This window comes from Spizellomyces punctatus (genome assembly GCF_000182565.1).
Source record: "Spizellomyces punctatus DAOM BR117 chromosome Unknown supercont1.4, whole genome shotgun sequence".
In the NCBI taxonomy this organism is placed as follows: Eukaryota; Fungi; Chytridiomycota; class Chytridiomycetes; order Spizellomycetales; family Spizellomycetaceae; genus Spizellomyces; species Spizellomyces punctatus.
The window spans coordinates 400,088-413,635 of NW_015971540.1; the positions used below are offsets into that span (position 1 = coordinate 400,088).

The following is a 13,548-nucleotide window of genomic DNA, read 5'->3' on the forward strand; positions in this document are numbered from 1 at the left end:
TTTACTACTAATTTTTTTGCGAACAAGCTGCCTTTGTGATCCATCAACTTTTGTTAAACGCAGCGTTACGCCATTGCCCATGTGCTACATGGCTAAGTGTGCTTAACTACGCTGTCATCCTAATTCTTTGTAAGCATCGGAAAAAAAAAATCGTCACTAAGCGCAATACGAAAATTTGGAATGTCCACGAAGCTTTGTCAGCATTTTTGTTCCATGCCTCCCTGCTTCCCATACTGACGGGCCACCTTCTACAACGTTGTAACGTGGGCGAATCTCCCCATGCAAAATCTTGACGTTGCTCAGCCTTTGATCTAAAATGCAAGAAGTGATGGCCGGATATACGAAATGATGTTTGGAAAGATAATGCCCAACACAAACGAGGTCTGCCCGAAAGGACACTATGTAAAGCTGCTATTGGCGGAGGGTCAAATTATCAAAACTTGGCACATCGTCATCGTACTTACGTGCCACGGGACCCCATGTGGTAACACGTTCATAAAGGTTGCCAACATGTCACTATTTCCAATGCAGAGGTCGTCGACCTACAGCAGGTGTCGTCTCGCTGATCACGTTGCGCGACATTGCACCTGCTGTAAACAAATAATAAGTGGCTGAGTGTGTTGCTTCGCCCTCTACGTAACCACAAGAACACTCGCGATAAATGGGGAAGTTCCGTAACCACGGCTAAATGGCGGCATGGAAAATACTCCAAGGCTGTGAGTCAACTTCCATCCATTCCGGAACCATGGCTCCATGACGAAGTTCCATTTTTGGGAGAATTGGGTCCGATTGGTGGCTGTAGGTGTCTCCCGCACAGAAAAACCACAAAATAGGGACCGGGGGGCATTTAACCTTGCTTGCAAGAAAATAACACTCCAACGAACGACAAAGTCGAACGGACAGCTTGCAAAATAGACGGTGGTTGTCTGCCATGCATGATACACGTCCTAACCAAGAACATTACTCGTTTGCCAACGCCCCTGTTCCGGACGAGATACCCGATGCCAGTTTGGCGTTCTTGAAGGCTTACACTGGAGAACAGAATTTGAACGCGCTAAAGGAAAGAGTGTTTGATATTTGGAGGGAGAGCAGAGAAAGGGTGGGTCATCATTGTCTGCTACTGAACAAGAGCTGAACAGAGCGCTGAAACTTTCCCGCAGCTGCATGTGTACAAATGCGTTCAAACTCTCATGTTCCTAGAGCCACGCATCACCAAACACTCTCTCTATCCCACCATTCTCCAAAGCTTCCAGCAAGCCCAAAAATCTAACTTGCCACCTCCGCGCATCCTTGATGCGGGTTGCGCCTATGGAACCGATGTACGCGCACTCATCCACCATGGAGTTCCAGCGTCACAAATCGCCGCCTCCGATCTTCACGACGGCTACTGGAAACTAGGACAACGTCTGTACAATGATAGTGAGAGGATTCATGCGGTCAAGACGACATTTGGAGACATGGCTGTTCCAGCTGGAGCCGTCGGTGCAGTCGAGGCTTCGAGCATTGAACCGCTAACGTATATCGCCGCGTCGGCAGTCTTGCATGTTTTCTCCGCTGCGCAATGTGAAGCATTTTTAAGACGTATCCTTTCGCTGCTCGAATTTAAAGGGATTTTTTTGGGAACATGCGTTGGCGCCCTTCAGGAAGGTGAGTGGCGGCGCGGTCGCGCCAATGAAGGGAATGCGGGCTCCGTTGTACGGTATCTCCACTCGGCAAAATCGTTAAAAGCCTTGATGGAACAAATCGGGTTCGTGGACGTTAAAGTCGAATCACACGGTCCCGAAGATCCAACGGCTTCCGATGATCCCGTGAAAAAGATTTGGATAGAATTCCAGGGAAAGAAACCTTGATTGATATCTCTTGTTCCATAAATAATCCTCTAGATGGACGCTGGAATTGAATTTTATTCACTAGGAATTAGGCCACTACGTGGGACTCCAAACAACATATAGTCACAATATGGTCCAATGTTCTTTATTTATAGTATACAAAGTTTACTGGTTCGCAGCCTTCTTCATCTCACCCGCAGCCTCTGTCTGGGCCCCTGATGCCTGCATCCGCTCATTCCCAATGGCACTTCCCACGTTCTTCTTGATAGATCCGCCCATCGAGTCCATTTGCCCATCAGCATAGTTGGCCGTCTTGACAGCCTCTACTTCGGCGTTACCGGCCGCGCGCTGGGAAGCACCCTCGACTCTCATCGATTGGTTACCGAGTACCTTGCCAACGTTCTCTTTTACGGCGCCCTTGGCGGATTCCATGTTACCGTGAGTCTAGAAGTGAAGGCCCTTGTGAGTACGAATCCTAGCCCTTTTTTACCAAGTCCAAGTAATATTACTACTTACGCGAGAAGGAGAGGAAGACATGTTGTTTAGATGTGTTTGAGGTAGTAAAAGTAGATTGGTTTAAAGCTGAAGCTTTGTGTGTTCGAGTAGTTGTTTTTGTGTTGAGTTTGTTGCGTTAATGTCGAAGAGGGAAGCTCAACAGTGCGCCCTTTTATAGACGCAGGACTGGCCCTTTCGCCCTCCTCGCTCTCATCGCCCAACGAAGGTGCTCCATCCTACGTCATCTCATTCATGACCTATTAAGAACATTCGTATCCCTTCACAACTCCACAACGGAAGGGAGTCTCCCGCGACGCTCGTCACGCGACTCGCATGACGTAAGAATTATGACGTCAACGATGTGGTGGGGGGAAATTTGTGGGGTGGGATTGTGGGGTCAGCAGGCCTTTTGCGAGTGCAGGTTGTCCCGTGAGGTTATTGCATGATGTCACATAAGGAGCATTAAGGATTTTAACTTCTTTTTTTTAATTTCCACAATGATGGGGGGAATTAGAACGTTGCCAGTCATTGGCACAAGTGCCGTTTTCAGAGATGCATTATGGCAAAGGGACAATTCGTACAGCTACTGAGCGTGCTTACAAGTACTGGATATCCTGTTCCTCTCGCCATCGAAACTCAGGGACGGGGAGCTGGATACGGCAGTACCCGGATCTACAGGCGCAGCAATATTTCATACATGTTCTTTCGGATAGCAATACTCACCGAAAAAATAGAGGTTTGTTAGGTTGGACAAATGAAGGCATTGGTGTCATTAGATTGCAAAGCACCACGCTAAAAATGGAGAGGATCCGATCGCCAAATTGAACAGATTCAGCTACGACGCTGCATTGCGTCAGTGCCCCGCGAACTACTCTGGAAAATATTCCTGTCTTGTCGTAAACCTTGTTGTAAATATTGGTTTTGCCAAAAATGTACTGTCTCTACGTCATTACTGTCTGTTGTATTTTGCACGCAGCCAAGACAAGAGGCTGTCACTCTGCTTCACTGAGCAAGCGCATGTAAGGGTCTAATTAAAATTTCATACGGCACAACAAGGCGGGACGCTTGCGACAACCGACACTGCAGGTAACTTGCATGGTCCTTGCCTGCATTTCTGTACGGAACCGTACGATAGCAACAGAACTGTAGACTAGCACAAACGTCTTCCAAAAAAAGCATAAGCGCAAAGCTGTCAGTCACCGTTTGCTCGATCCGATCAGGATTCCATGCTGTGCAAAAGTCGGATGGCTAGAATTTAGGGCTCCATAGGTAACCTAGACCTTTACGAACTCAAAAACATTGGCTCATAAGATTGGGTTGGAAAAGTTGGACAGGCGGTTCTTTAGTAAATGGCTTTGTCAGTTTGTGCATTCGGATTTGTCAGGCTCCCAACTTTTTTTGGCACCAGTCGTTTTCGGACTACTAGTTGTTGGGTACCTGTAAACTAAAATAAGAATTTCATTAGGCTAGAAAATAGGGAGAGTTTGTGGCGGAAGAAACACGAGAATCAATACATGACATTTTCCTATAAATGCGAATGTCTCCCGGTTATTTATGGATTTTAGGTCTCCCTGAGCTAAATTCAACGATCAGGGTGAAGGAAAAAGTGGAAGGAACGGAAACTGTACGCAAGCCCAGCTGCGAGAAGAGGAATATTCAACTGGGCTCAAAATCACAAATAAACATTCACAGTACCTTAATTCCCGTGTTCACGCCAAGAGCAATGAAAATAAACCTTGTTTGTTAAGTATGGTGTCTTGCATTCAGCAATCAAAGCTTTAGGGTATAAAGTTTTTAAAAAAAGCGTATTGCAAATGAAATCCGCGGAGACAAGCCTCATTCATGTCCAGATCCTCTTTTGCCAACGCCTTTGTTTGGCAAATAATTCGGCGTCTCCCCTTTGGCCGATCGCTTGGTTACCCTGCCCCGGAGCATTGTCTCCCCTTCTAGTCAGTAATTCTGGTACTGACACCTCTCTGATTTTGCACACACGGACAGTTTGTGGGCGTCTTAACTTTTGGAGGCTGACTTTATCTAGCGATTGCAAATCTCCGCCAATGGATCATGCGCGAGTTTAAGCATCCCATTCCAAATAACTTCACGCTAATTAGGGCAACAAGTGAAATCCACCATGGAAGCTTCCGATGCACTGGTATCGGTAAAAACATGCTAATGTCACTTTCCCTGGTACAGCTAGTAAATCCAAAAATCTTGTTTTTTTCTCATCTCTACCTACACTATCCGCTGATAAGACCTTCCTTGAACATTTCACAGTGCATCACCAATTTTTCCACAAATGTTATCAGGACCATGGAACTCATTACCAGTGTCAATGACCTTCAACGCCGTCACTCTTGCTTTGGGTACTGCAAATATCATCTACACAACTTGGGGATACAGCCGTAGTCGGACGCGAGGTGCTCTCTGCGCAGCGGTTTCGCAATATGTTATGCTTCTCTCGTATATTGCTTCGACAATGAACGATCTTCACCACTTTCGAACGTACAACCATGCCTTTCGGATCGGTACTGTTGTTTCCGAACTTACCCTCAATACCGGATCCTTTCTTTTGCTACAAGTTATACTGTGGTTGTTGCCCGCTGTTCAGACTATGATGAGATACAATGTACGATGGAACACTGCTGCGATAATAGTAACCTACAGTCTATATGCAGTGTCCACCTTAGGAATCATTATCGTCGCTGCGGCAGGAGACAAATTTGGTTCAGTTGGTGAAGATGCGGGAGGTATCCTCTTCGCTGTCTGGGCTGCTTATGCACCGTTGATGGGTGTCGCCATACCTATTCTAGCCATTCGGCTGCTCGTCGCTTTGAAAAAGGAACTGGCTCAGAGTGGAGTAATGACACGAATGGATGCGAGCACCGAAAAGCAAACCAATATAGTCGAATATACCAAAAAACTCGACACTATTTTTCGATGTCTGTTTGGGGCAACTTGCTTTTGGATTCCTCTTACCGTTGGTGCTGCGATTGCAACGACAACCCCCTTTTCGATTGTCATTGATGCTGTGCTAACCTGCTGTAAGCTTCTTCGATCATTCCGCATAATACTATCAAGCAAACTAATTCTTGTTCTCCGTAACGCTCATAGTCGTGTGCCTCTTGTGCAGCTGGATTCTCTGCTGCATTCGTATCGTACAGCACGTTACCAGAAATTCTCCATCTGCCAGTGACGCGCAAACCGCATTCCCCGCCCCAATGCAGAGCAAGCCCGCAGATTCTGCGAGGCCTTCAAGAACAGATAAAACGACTCTTCTGCCGTGGGTATAATGATTGGGAGATAAATAAGGGTCGATGGAAGGAAATGCGAGCCTAAAGTACACAAGGGTCTAGTTAGATCTAGGAGCCCATTTGTGGCATTCGGGCCTTGTTGCTGTCGATTTCAATGACAATTGTATCGGAGGGTAGATAAGGGTTGAAGAATAAATGTGTAAATTCAATTTCGGAATGCAGCAAAACGTAGTGAGGTTGCTTCAGACGAATAGTTCAGGCATCCAAGTCGCAACACGTTCAGCCAAGTTAAAATAGATGAGGCCGCGTCCCGCCGATCGGAGTTTTGCTTCATTATAGATCCGGCGATGGAGCAATCAGTTGTCGCCAGCACGAACACCACACCGTATGTTTCCCGCCCGCCCCCAATACCACCTTTCACCCACATGCCGCGGGGTGGAGTTGCGTACTCGTACGTTTCCCATTAGCATGATGCTCTGGCAACGATTACATAATACTGGGAGCATCTTTGACTTATTTGTGGTTATTATTTACTTTTTACGGATTTGCCTACAGACGAAAGTATCGGGATCTACAGCGAGAGCAAGAAAAGGACAAGAAGGCTGCGGCTATGGAGATCCAAAAGACCATACAGCGACTTGCGAACGAAACGGAGCGACGACGAAGGTCGGCATGTGGCTCGCGTGACTGGTGATGTTCCAAGCTTCTAATGCTACATGTCTTGTATATTATAGAGAGGCATTGGAGAAAAAGCGACGAGAACGAGAAAGAGATGATCGAGAACGAGCTCGTATACTTGAAGCCCGTAGAGCGAAGCTGGAAGCAGCTGCACCTCCATGGAGATTAGGGACATCTACAACCACATTATCTGGACAACGCCCACCACCCAGACCGCATATGCCCACCTGTAATAGCAGTTCAAGATCTCTGTCTCGTTGTTCCAACCGCCCACAAAGCCGTTCACAGTCATCTATACCAACTCGCCATCCAACCCGCGCATCGAAAATCCACTCTGCTCCACCGAAAGTCTTGTGCTCTGCTCCCACCCTTGGACACGATAAGGAAAGGAGGAATGATGACAGTTTTTTGCAGGATCATCCTGCCTGTACCACATATACGGAAAATACTTGTGGATTGGGGAGGACGAGGCGACCATCATCAGGTACCATTCTTTGATGCATTGGCCATGTACCTGAATCAACCCCAACTGACAAATCGTGCAGGGCGAAGTCACCTCAGTTATGTTACAGCTCACAATGGTCGAAGCGTTCGTGTTGTAAAAGGCTACTCGGTCGAATTACTTGACGGCGACAACGACTGGACGTCAGCGTGAGTACTGTTCACGCTTGTTTGCCCGATGCAGTCTTCTAACAGTCATGCTTTTCGGGTGTAGGAGCGCTTCAGTTCAGTCCCGTTCCAAATCCAGTCTGAAATCTCCTGTAATGTCTCGGGCAAGTAGTGGTAACAAATCTCTATATGACGAGCTTGAAGCTCTGCACACCGCGGACCTTGCGCCATCTCCTATGCCAAATTACCCTCCTCCTCCGGAAAAATCACAATCTTCACCCATACCAGAGCCAGCCCGGCGTATCTTACCAAACATTGTCGATCTCTCCCCATCCGCCGACCCATCATTTGGCGGAATAGAGAATCTAGAACAGTTGCTACATACTGATTGCAGGAAGAGCGAGAAATGGACACAGTCAAATCAGTTATCGAACGCTGCTGATCTACAGGTTCGATGCGTTTCCCGTCCACAAAGTGCTCGGTTCGACAAGTTGGGTGGATCCGCACCAAATTTGGACGTTGAGCGAGTTCGCGGCATAAGCTCAGTTGCTGAAAGATCTCGGTCGTCATCAGAACTGGATGATAAAGTGTCAACCAGTCGACGTACTTCCCAAGCAGGGCCTGACTCTACAACACAATCGCAGTTGAAAGGCGAGCAGCAGCCTGGAGCTCGACAGTCCGCCACTCCACCGACATCGGTGCAGCGTTCATCACTTGCAATGTCTCGCCCAGGATCGGCGGGAAGACCGGGCAGTGCAAAGACGATTACATTTGCAGACAAGCCTGTGATTCTTGGGACATCCTCTCATAGCTCCTTCTTTGATGAAATTGAAGGCGAGCCGAAAGACGAGGATCATCACATTGAGAGCGGTAATGGTGACTTGTTGATAAGCCTTATGCTTGCTCATGATCAATAATATATCCGAAATTATTTATTTGATACAGATTCGGACTCTGAGCCTCCAGCATTTGTCACGCCAGCAACGCATCGTACAAAGGATGAATCTGGATCCATTGATACCGTAACAAACACTACAAGGGATAACCTGACCGGATCAGCCGTCGATATAGCAAGAACCGGTTCTCGACATGTGCCCCAGACGCCCCCAAAGAGTCATTCATCCCCGTCAATTACGCAAACACAATCTGAAAGCGTCCGGTCACCTCTCTCACGCAGCCTCAATTCAATAAATCCCTCCCACCCAACAAGGATTAACCCCGCATCCGAGATCCGGCTCGCAACGCGGGAACTCGTCCCTAAAGATCTCCTTCCGCTACCAGTAACCAAGCGACCACGCTCCGCACCCTCAAAAAGGGATAACAGTGCACTCCCTCCAATCCACGGCAATACCACAGACGTCCTACCCTCACGAATACCCAGATGGAGAAGTGCTCCAGTGATTAGCGATCGATGCAAAGAAAGGATAAAACTACCTCCTATACAAAAGAAAGTTGTGACTACCAGACCGGGACGGGGACAGAGAGGTGAACATTTACAATCCAGGCTTGGAAATCTCAAAAAACTCACATCTACCTTTTTTTTTTAGAATCCCTCGAAATCTTTCTTTATGCAGAAGAGCTAAGCAAGCGATCTGACATGTCTGTAAAACTAATATCCGATGAACTCGACCGCATTCAAATGTACAGGCGGATGGATTCCGCTGAAGACGTAAACGTCGTCCAGCAAAAGCGTGTACAAAGCAGTGCAATGTCCCGCCGGGATATACTTTCGTTCAACTCTTCACTTCCCCCAGACCAGCAGGGTTTTGGCCGAAACTTGGAAGGCAAGAAAGGGGATACTGGAGTTGGAGTTCGAAGGAAAAATGAAGGATATATCTATCGGCATCCAACTAGCGGACCTTTACCGCTTGTTGCGGAAGAGACGCAGCTGGTCAAATCCATCGAGAATCTGGATCGGCTGTTGTCTGCGAAAATGGGAAAGCTTGGGTTCTGTGGGCGGTGACTGTTTCCTCTTGTACGTTATGAAACAAGTGCGATGATAGACTTTTACAAGTAGAAAGGGGATTTACTGTATAATTAAGCTGTATCTTTTTAGATACATGATGATACCATGCATGTGCATCTGTGGAGTTGGTTATAACCTAAATGCCATAGTAGGAGATGTGAGCGCTTGACGCCTTCAACGCGCTTTCACCATTTTGATGGAAGGCGGTCTTCGTCCAGCCATCTTTCAACATTTCAAAGTTTAGCCTTCTTTGGAGCATGTTGCTCACAATACCGCGCCCACATTGTACAGGTGGCCGACTATACATCCCTTGTTTGCCCATGCTGCTCTGATTAGATCAATCACCAAACCTTCAGATCGCAATTACCCGCAATGATAGGTTTGGTCCTACGAGACGTCGAAATTGATGGTTGTCGCCCACTTTTAGATTGGCAGAGCTGATATCGCGCAACCAGCCAATCTACTAACCTGCAAGCAATGTATCGGCTTACTTGAGCGGCTTGAGAAAAGAACAACTATACTCTATAGTTGAGTACGCGAGAGATGAAATAACAAAAACGATTGGATCTATTCAATAACCAACCAAAGCTTTTCCTTTGCATTCTACCAACCAGATCCCAACATTTGTGCCAATTTCCTGCATAAAATTATCATTCTCCAAGCACCGCTTTTTCTGTAAGTTGAAGCGCACCAGTAACTACTGTGGGTTGCAAATCCAACAAGCGCCCTTGCTCTTGGGGAGCGGCAGTTGCAAATCCAAAAGGAAAAGGGGCTGGTGGAAATAAAACTCAGCAAGCCGCAAAATCGCCGGAACCTCCGTGTCGTGGATAAATAGCTAAATTGGGACAAAGTCTTAATCACGTGAATATATTTTTAGATGTCAAAAATGTTTATTTTCTTTTGAAATCCTGGAATTTGGCACAGCTTTTTCAAAACCCCCCCCCCCCCCCCATCGCCCGAACGCCCCCGCCCAACGGTACAGCCAGGGTCGACCGCTTGCAGAGGCAGTGCATCAATTTTGTATTTTTTTTTTCTTTTGGATTTTTACAAGATGGGCAGGCGGGCTATAAAATGTGATGATGCTGTGGTCTCTCCTTCCAGCATCATAATATCTCAAACCATTTAACAATGCTCAAGTCTTTTGCCTCGGTCCTTCTTCTTTTGGCGCCGCTCGCGTCTGCCCAAACCTTCATTGATGCACCTCTCGTGTATCCAACAACTCCAATTGGTGAAACCATCTGGACGCCTGGCTCACAAGTCAAAGTTCAATGGACTATCCTTCCCAATCACCCTCAGGAGGTGACGGCCTTGACCATTGAACTCGGCATCGGTCAAAACACAACCGTCACTGGATCGGGCCGCTTCGTCGCTCCTTTGCCCGGTGTTGCGTATCCTGGGACCCTTGAGATTGATTACACTGTGCCCGCAGACCTACCGCCAAGGCAATACGCCTTGATCTTTGTCGGACGAGGTCAGGGAGGCGCATTGTACGGACCCAATTGGACAACTTGGTTCACAGTAGGAGCTGGCAATGCCACCGCATCAACGACTGCTGCGCCTTTGTCAACCACAGCCGCGCCAACATCTACTGCGCCAGTACCTGCCAGTGCTGCAACCAAAAGTACTCCTACCTCAACCACAGCTGTGATAACCCCTACTGGGCGTCCACTGTCGGGAACCTCCAGTGGTGCAAGCGCTCTGTATACCGGACTCTGTGGTTTGGTCGGAGTAGCTGGTTTGACGTTGAGTTTGCTGACTGTTTAGATGAGATAGACAAGTTTTTGTAGTATAGTGTACACTGTATGATATAATAGATGTTCGATATTAGATTATTCAAAGTTGCCTCGTCTATTTTCCCACAGCTGGGCATGCTCTTTGGACTATCTTCTTGGGGCTTGTTTTTCGCGTGATTTATACCATCAGCCCAAATCATTCTGCCCTCACAAAGACCTTCATCTGCTCCCACGGACGCAAGCCTACTGCACCACCGTACACTTGCCTCCATCCAGCCATGGACGCAATGACACTCTCATCTGAAAACGGATCTTCCGAGATTGGTCCGACAAGGATGACTCTGGTTATGTGCGGACAAACCTCCAGATATATGGGAAGCAATGCCGGACGACGAAGGTATGAAGCGAATAGAATCGTGGCATCAGGAACCGCAGATATTTCCGGAGTTTCAGATCGGATCAGCACGAATCTGTCAGAGTCGAGGAAAACGTTGATATTTGCCACGTCGATGCCATATATTAGCAATTTTGAGCCTGCCACGAATTGCAACAGGTACTCCAAGAGACCTGACGCCGAGCCAATGCTGAGGAGAATCGTTCCCGGGTAGTTGTCACTATCAGTTACCCCACAGTGCTTCAATATCGTCTCTAGCAATGGACGACAGGGACGGACACAACACAGCGAAGTGGAAGCAGAGTCATCATCAAACAGGGAGATAATGGATGAAGGGTTCTGTGTCTTGTGAAGGTTGCGAATGGTATCGTTGGTTTTCGAAAGGCTGGAAGCACCTGGGGAGGTGTAGAGGTCGGTTGAAGACCACATATTAGCCCGTAAAAGTTCATAGCCCAGACGATCGAACGCTGCAGCAAATCCGCATTCCATTTGGTTACATGGATTGATTGCTGAGGTAATGCAGCCCTAACTCCCCGACGGGTTGCGACTTGTATATCCTCAGGTTCCTTAGCTAACCAGGGTAATGAATGATTAGATCAAACGATGGGCACCAAGACGCCCAAAACCGGGTCTGGAAGGGCTTCAGGACTCGCATTCTAATGGCTGGGGATCCGTATTTAGAAGAGACTAGGACATCCCCTTCCTAGTGGTATACACTGTTGATTGCGTGGAAGACTACGAATTTCATACAAAGATTCTTGAAACCATACTTTCAGTATTAAAAATGGCTGCCACAGCGTCCACCTGTAGTCGCATCTACCTTTTGATTAATGACGGGTCGCCACGGAATGAGACCATCGAGTTTGCAAAGAGTGCTTCACCAGAGGAAATAAGAGCAGGCTTATTGGCCGCTGCAGAAATTGGCGGGGAACCAAAAGGGGCCATTGTAAAAGTTTCAACGAAAGACGGTGTGCTGCTCCCTGTATCGGTCGATGGACTGACACCCAATTCGGAAGACAATCGATATATTTTGAATGTTAAAAAGGGTAGGTGCATCGATCAACTGTGATTGAGGAACTAGATGTTAACCTTCGCTGAACTCATCTTCAGACAGCCTCATCAAGAATGATGCAGCTTCCGCAGTTATGTCTCCCGAGATCGGAACCGCCAATTTGGATCTTTCCGCCCTCAAAGCAACTCTAAAAAGTTTGGAAGCCGACCTAGATGGTCTAACTGAAAAGAAAGGTCAACTAGCAAACATTCCAACTCAGCATACGCCAAAGAGAGCTGTTAAACGGGTGTCTCAAATTGATCCTCGCTACATGTCTCAACCCAAATATGTGTTCACGGATGAAACCATCAAATATTTGAAGACTCCGACATTCGACCCTTGGCAATGGCAGGAAAACGAAATGTTGGCTTTACTGGAATTCATGTTCGTTGAGTTGGGGGTGGTGGATGAGTTCAAGATCGACATTCCTGTTCTGCGAAAGTTTTTGCAGGCTGTGAAGGATGGATATAATGCCAATGTGAGTATACACAAACGGTTTCGCATTGAAACACCTTCGAGTAACACTTGGCGATTCTTCGTGAATAGCCATTCCACAATTTCCGCCATTGCTTTTGCGTCACTCAGATGATGTACGGTATCCTCCATACGACCAAAGTCGTGGAGAAGCTTACCCCAGCGGACAAGCTTATCCTTCTCGCCGCCTGTGTCGGGCACGATCTCGATCATCCAGGATTTAACAATGCATATCAAGTAAATGCCCGTACGGATCTGGCGATTATTTACAACGATGTATCCCCATTGGAAATGCATCATTGCGCCGTCTTGTTCACGATTCTGAAGCATCCGGACACAAATATCATGTCCAACATTCCAGATTCGACCTATCGTGATATTCGCAAGGGCATCATTCGCGGGATACTTGCGACTGACATGGCAAAGCACGCAGATCTCCTCTCGCAGATGAAGAAGTACGCAGATGAAGGTTTCAAGTATTCTGATGCGGAGCAGAAAAGTTGCTTGTTGCAGATGATCATCAAATGTGCTGATGTGAGCAATGAGGTGCGGCCTCCGGACGTTGCGGAGCCCTGGGTCGATTGTTTGTTGGAAGAATTCTTTGAGCAAGCGGATCACGAGAAGGCTGCTGGACTGCCATTTGCTCCTTTCATGGATCGAGAAAAAGTTACCAAAGCTGGTGCCCAGGTTGGGTGAGTAGCGAATGTCTTTCAATCATTTGCAATATCCTCTGTAATAATTCAGCGGTTCGGTTCTATGTTGATAGTTTTATTGGATTTGTACTGATACCGCTTTACGAACTTATGGCCCGTGTACTCGACAACATGGATCCAATCATTACTCCCGTCAAGCAAGCTTTAGCCTATTACAAAGAATTGCAGGAGAAGGAGAAGGCAGCTGCTACTGGCGGGAAGTGAATGCCGGAGGCATACCTTTCAAAGGTGTCCTGCATGGAAATAGCATTTTACAAGTTCTTGAACGTGTTGGTCGCGCTGATGTGTCAGCATCGGTAATTTGCCCGGATATGGGCATCTGACATGTACGAAGCCTTTCAGCTCACCACTACAG

At 47.3% G+C, this 13,548-nt stretch overlaps 7 protein-coding genes across 7 annotated transcripts; 5 read left to right on the forward strand and 2 right to left on the reverse strand.

Annotated features, from left to right (window-relative positions):
• Window positions 1–931: 931 nt before the first annotated feature.
• Window positions 932–1,850, forward strand: SPPG_02572 (uncharacterized protein; the record flags this gene model as incomplete). Its single annotated transcript, XM_016750853.1, has 2 exons — window positions 932–1,099; window positions 1,161–1,850. 2 exons carry the CDS (start codon window positions 932–934, stop codon window positions 1,848–1,850), a joined length of 858 nt encoding a protein of 285 aa, XP_016610108.1.
• A 97-nt stretch (window positions 1,851–1,947) lies between these two features.
• Window positions 1,948–2,597, reverse strand: SPPG_02573 (DNA binding protein). Its single transcript, XM_016750854.1, has 2 exons — window positions 2,346–2,597; window positions 1,948–2,273 (listed from the first exon to the last, which is right to left on the reverse strand). Exons 1-2 carry the CDS (start codon window positions 2,364–2,366, stop codon window positions 1,995–1,997), a joined length of 300 nt encoding a protein of 99 aa, XP_016610109.1. The 5' UTR covers window positions 2,367–2,597; the 3' UTR covers window positions 1,948–1,994.
• Window positions 2,598–4,620: 2,023 nt separating this feature from the next.
• Window positions 4,621–5,660, forward strand: SPPG_02574 (uncharacterized protein; the record flags this gene model as incomplete). Its single annotated transcript, XM_016750855.1, has 2 exons — window positions 4,621–5,365; window positions 5,455–5,660. The coding sequence occupies 2 exons, from the start codon at window positions 4,621–4,623 to the stop codon at window positions 5,658–5,660; spliced, it is 951 nt and encodes a 316-aa protein (XP_016610110.1).
• A 340-nt stretch (window positions 5,661–6,000) lies between these two features.
• Window positions 6,001–8,925, forward strand: SPPG_02575 (uncharacterized protein; the record flags this gene model as incomplete). The annotated part of the gene is made up of 7 exons (XM_016750856.1): window positions 6,001–6,026; window positions 6,131–6,241; window positions 6,310–6,737; window positions 6,799–6,904; window positions 6,969–7,732; window positions 7,808–8,347; window positions 8,410–8,925. 7 exons carry the CDS (start codon window positions 6,001–6,003, stop codon window positions 8,823–8,825), a joined length of 2,391 nt encoding a protein of 796 aa, XP_016610111.1. The 3' UTR covers window positions 8,826–8,925.
• A 916-nt stretch (window positions 8,926–9,841) lies between these two features.
• SPPG_02576 (uncharacterized protein) lies at window positions 9,842–10,666 on the forward strand. The gene has a single exon (XM_016750857.1). It carries the CDS (start codon window positions 9,957–9,959, stop codon window positions 10,590–10,592), a length of 636 nt encoding a protein of 211 aa, XP_016610112.1. The 5' UTR covers window positions 9,842–9,956; the 3' UTR covers window positions 10,593–10,666.
• SPPG_02577 (uncharacterized protein) lies at window positions 10,628–11,444 on the reverse strand (the record flags this gene model as incomplete). The annotated part of the gene is made up of 1 exon (XM_016750858.1): window positions 10,628–11,444. One exon carries the CDS (start codon window positions 11,442–11,444, stop codon window positions 10,758–10,760), a length of 687 nt encoding a protein of 228 aa, XP_016610113.1. The 3' UTR covers window positions 10,628–10,757.
• A 160-nt stretch (window positions 11,445–11,604) lies between these two features.
• On the forward strand, window positions 11,605–13,527 carry SPPG_02578 (uncharacterized protein). The gene is made up of 4 exons (XM_016750859.1): window positions 11,605–12,001; window positions 12,066–12,484; window positions 12,553–13,172; window positions 13,247–13,527. Exons 1-4 carry the CDS (start codon window positions 11,740–11,742, stop codon window positions 13,395–13,397), a joined length of 1,452 nt encoding a protein of 483 aa, XP_016610114.1. The 5' UTR covers window positions 11,605–11,739; the 3' UTR covers window positions 13,398–13,527.
• The last annotated feature ends 21 nt before the right edge of the window (window positions 13,528–13,548 follow it).

What these genes read in the sequence shown, in the direction of transcription:
- SPPG_02578 (XM_016750859.1), top strand. Translation starts at nt 11,740, where the DNA reads ATGGCTGCCACAGCGTCCACCTGTAGTCGCATCTACCTTTTGATTAAT. An exon ending in TATTTTGAATGTTAAAAAGG is followed by an intron (nt 12,002 to 12,065) that starts GTAGGTGCATCG and finishes ACTCATCTTCAG; the next exon opens with ACAGCCTCATCAAGAATGAT. An exon ending in AAAGCTGGTGCCCAGGTTGG is followed by an intron (nt 13,173 to 13,246) that starts GTGAGTAGCGAA and finishes CTATGTTGATAG; the next exon opens with TTTTATTGGATTTGTACTGA.
- SPPG_02573 (XM_016750854.1), bottom strand. Translation starts at nt 2,366, where the DNA reads ATGTCTTCCTCTCCTTCTCGC. An exon ending in TGTCTTCCTCTCCTTCTCGC is followed by an intron (nt 2,274 to 2,345) that starts GTAAGTAGTAAT and finishes CTTCACTTCTAG; the next exon opens with ACTCACGGTAACATGGAATC.
- SPPG_02576 (XM_016750857.1), top strand. Translation starts at nt 9,957, where the DNA reads ATGCTCAAGTCTTTTGCCTCGGTCCTTCTTCTTTTGGCGCCGCTCGCG.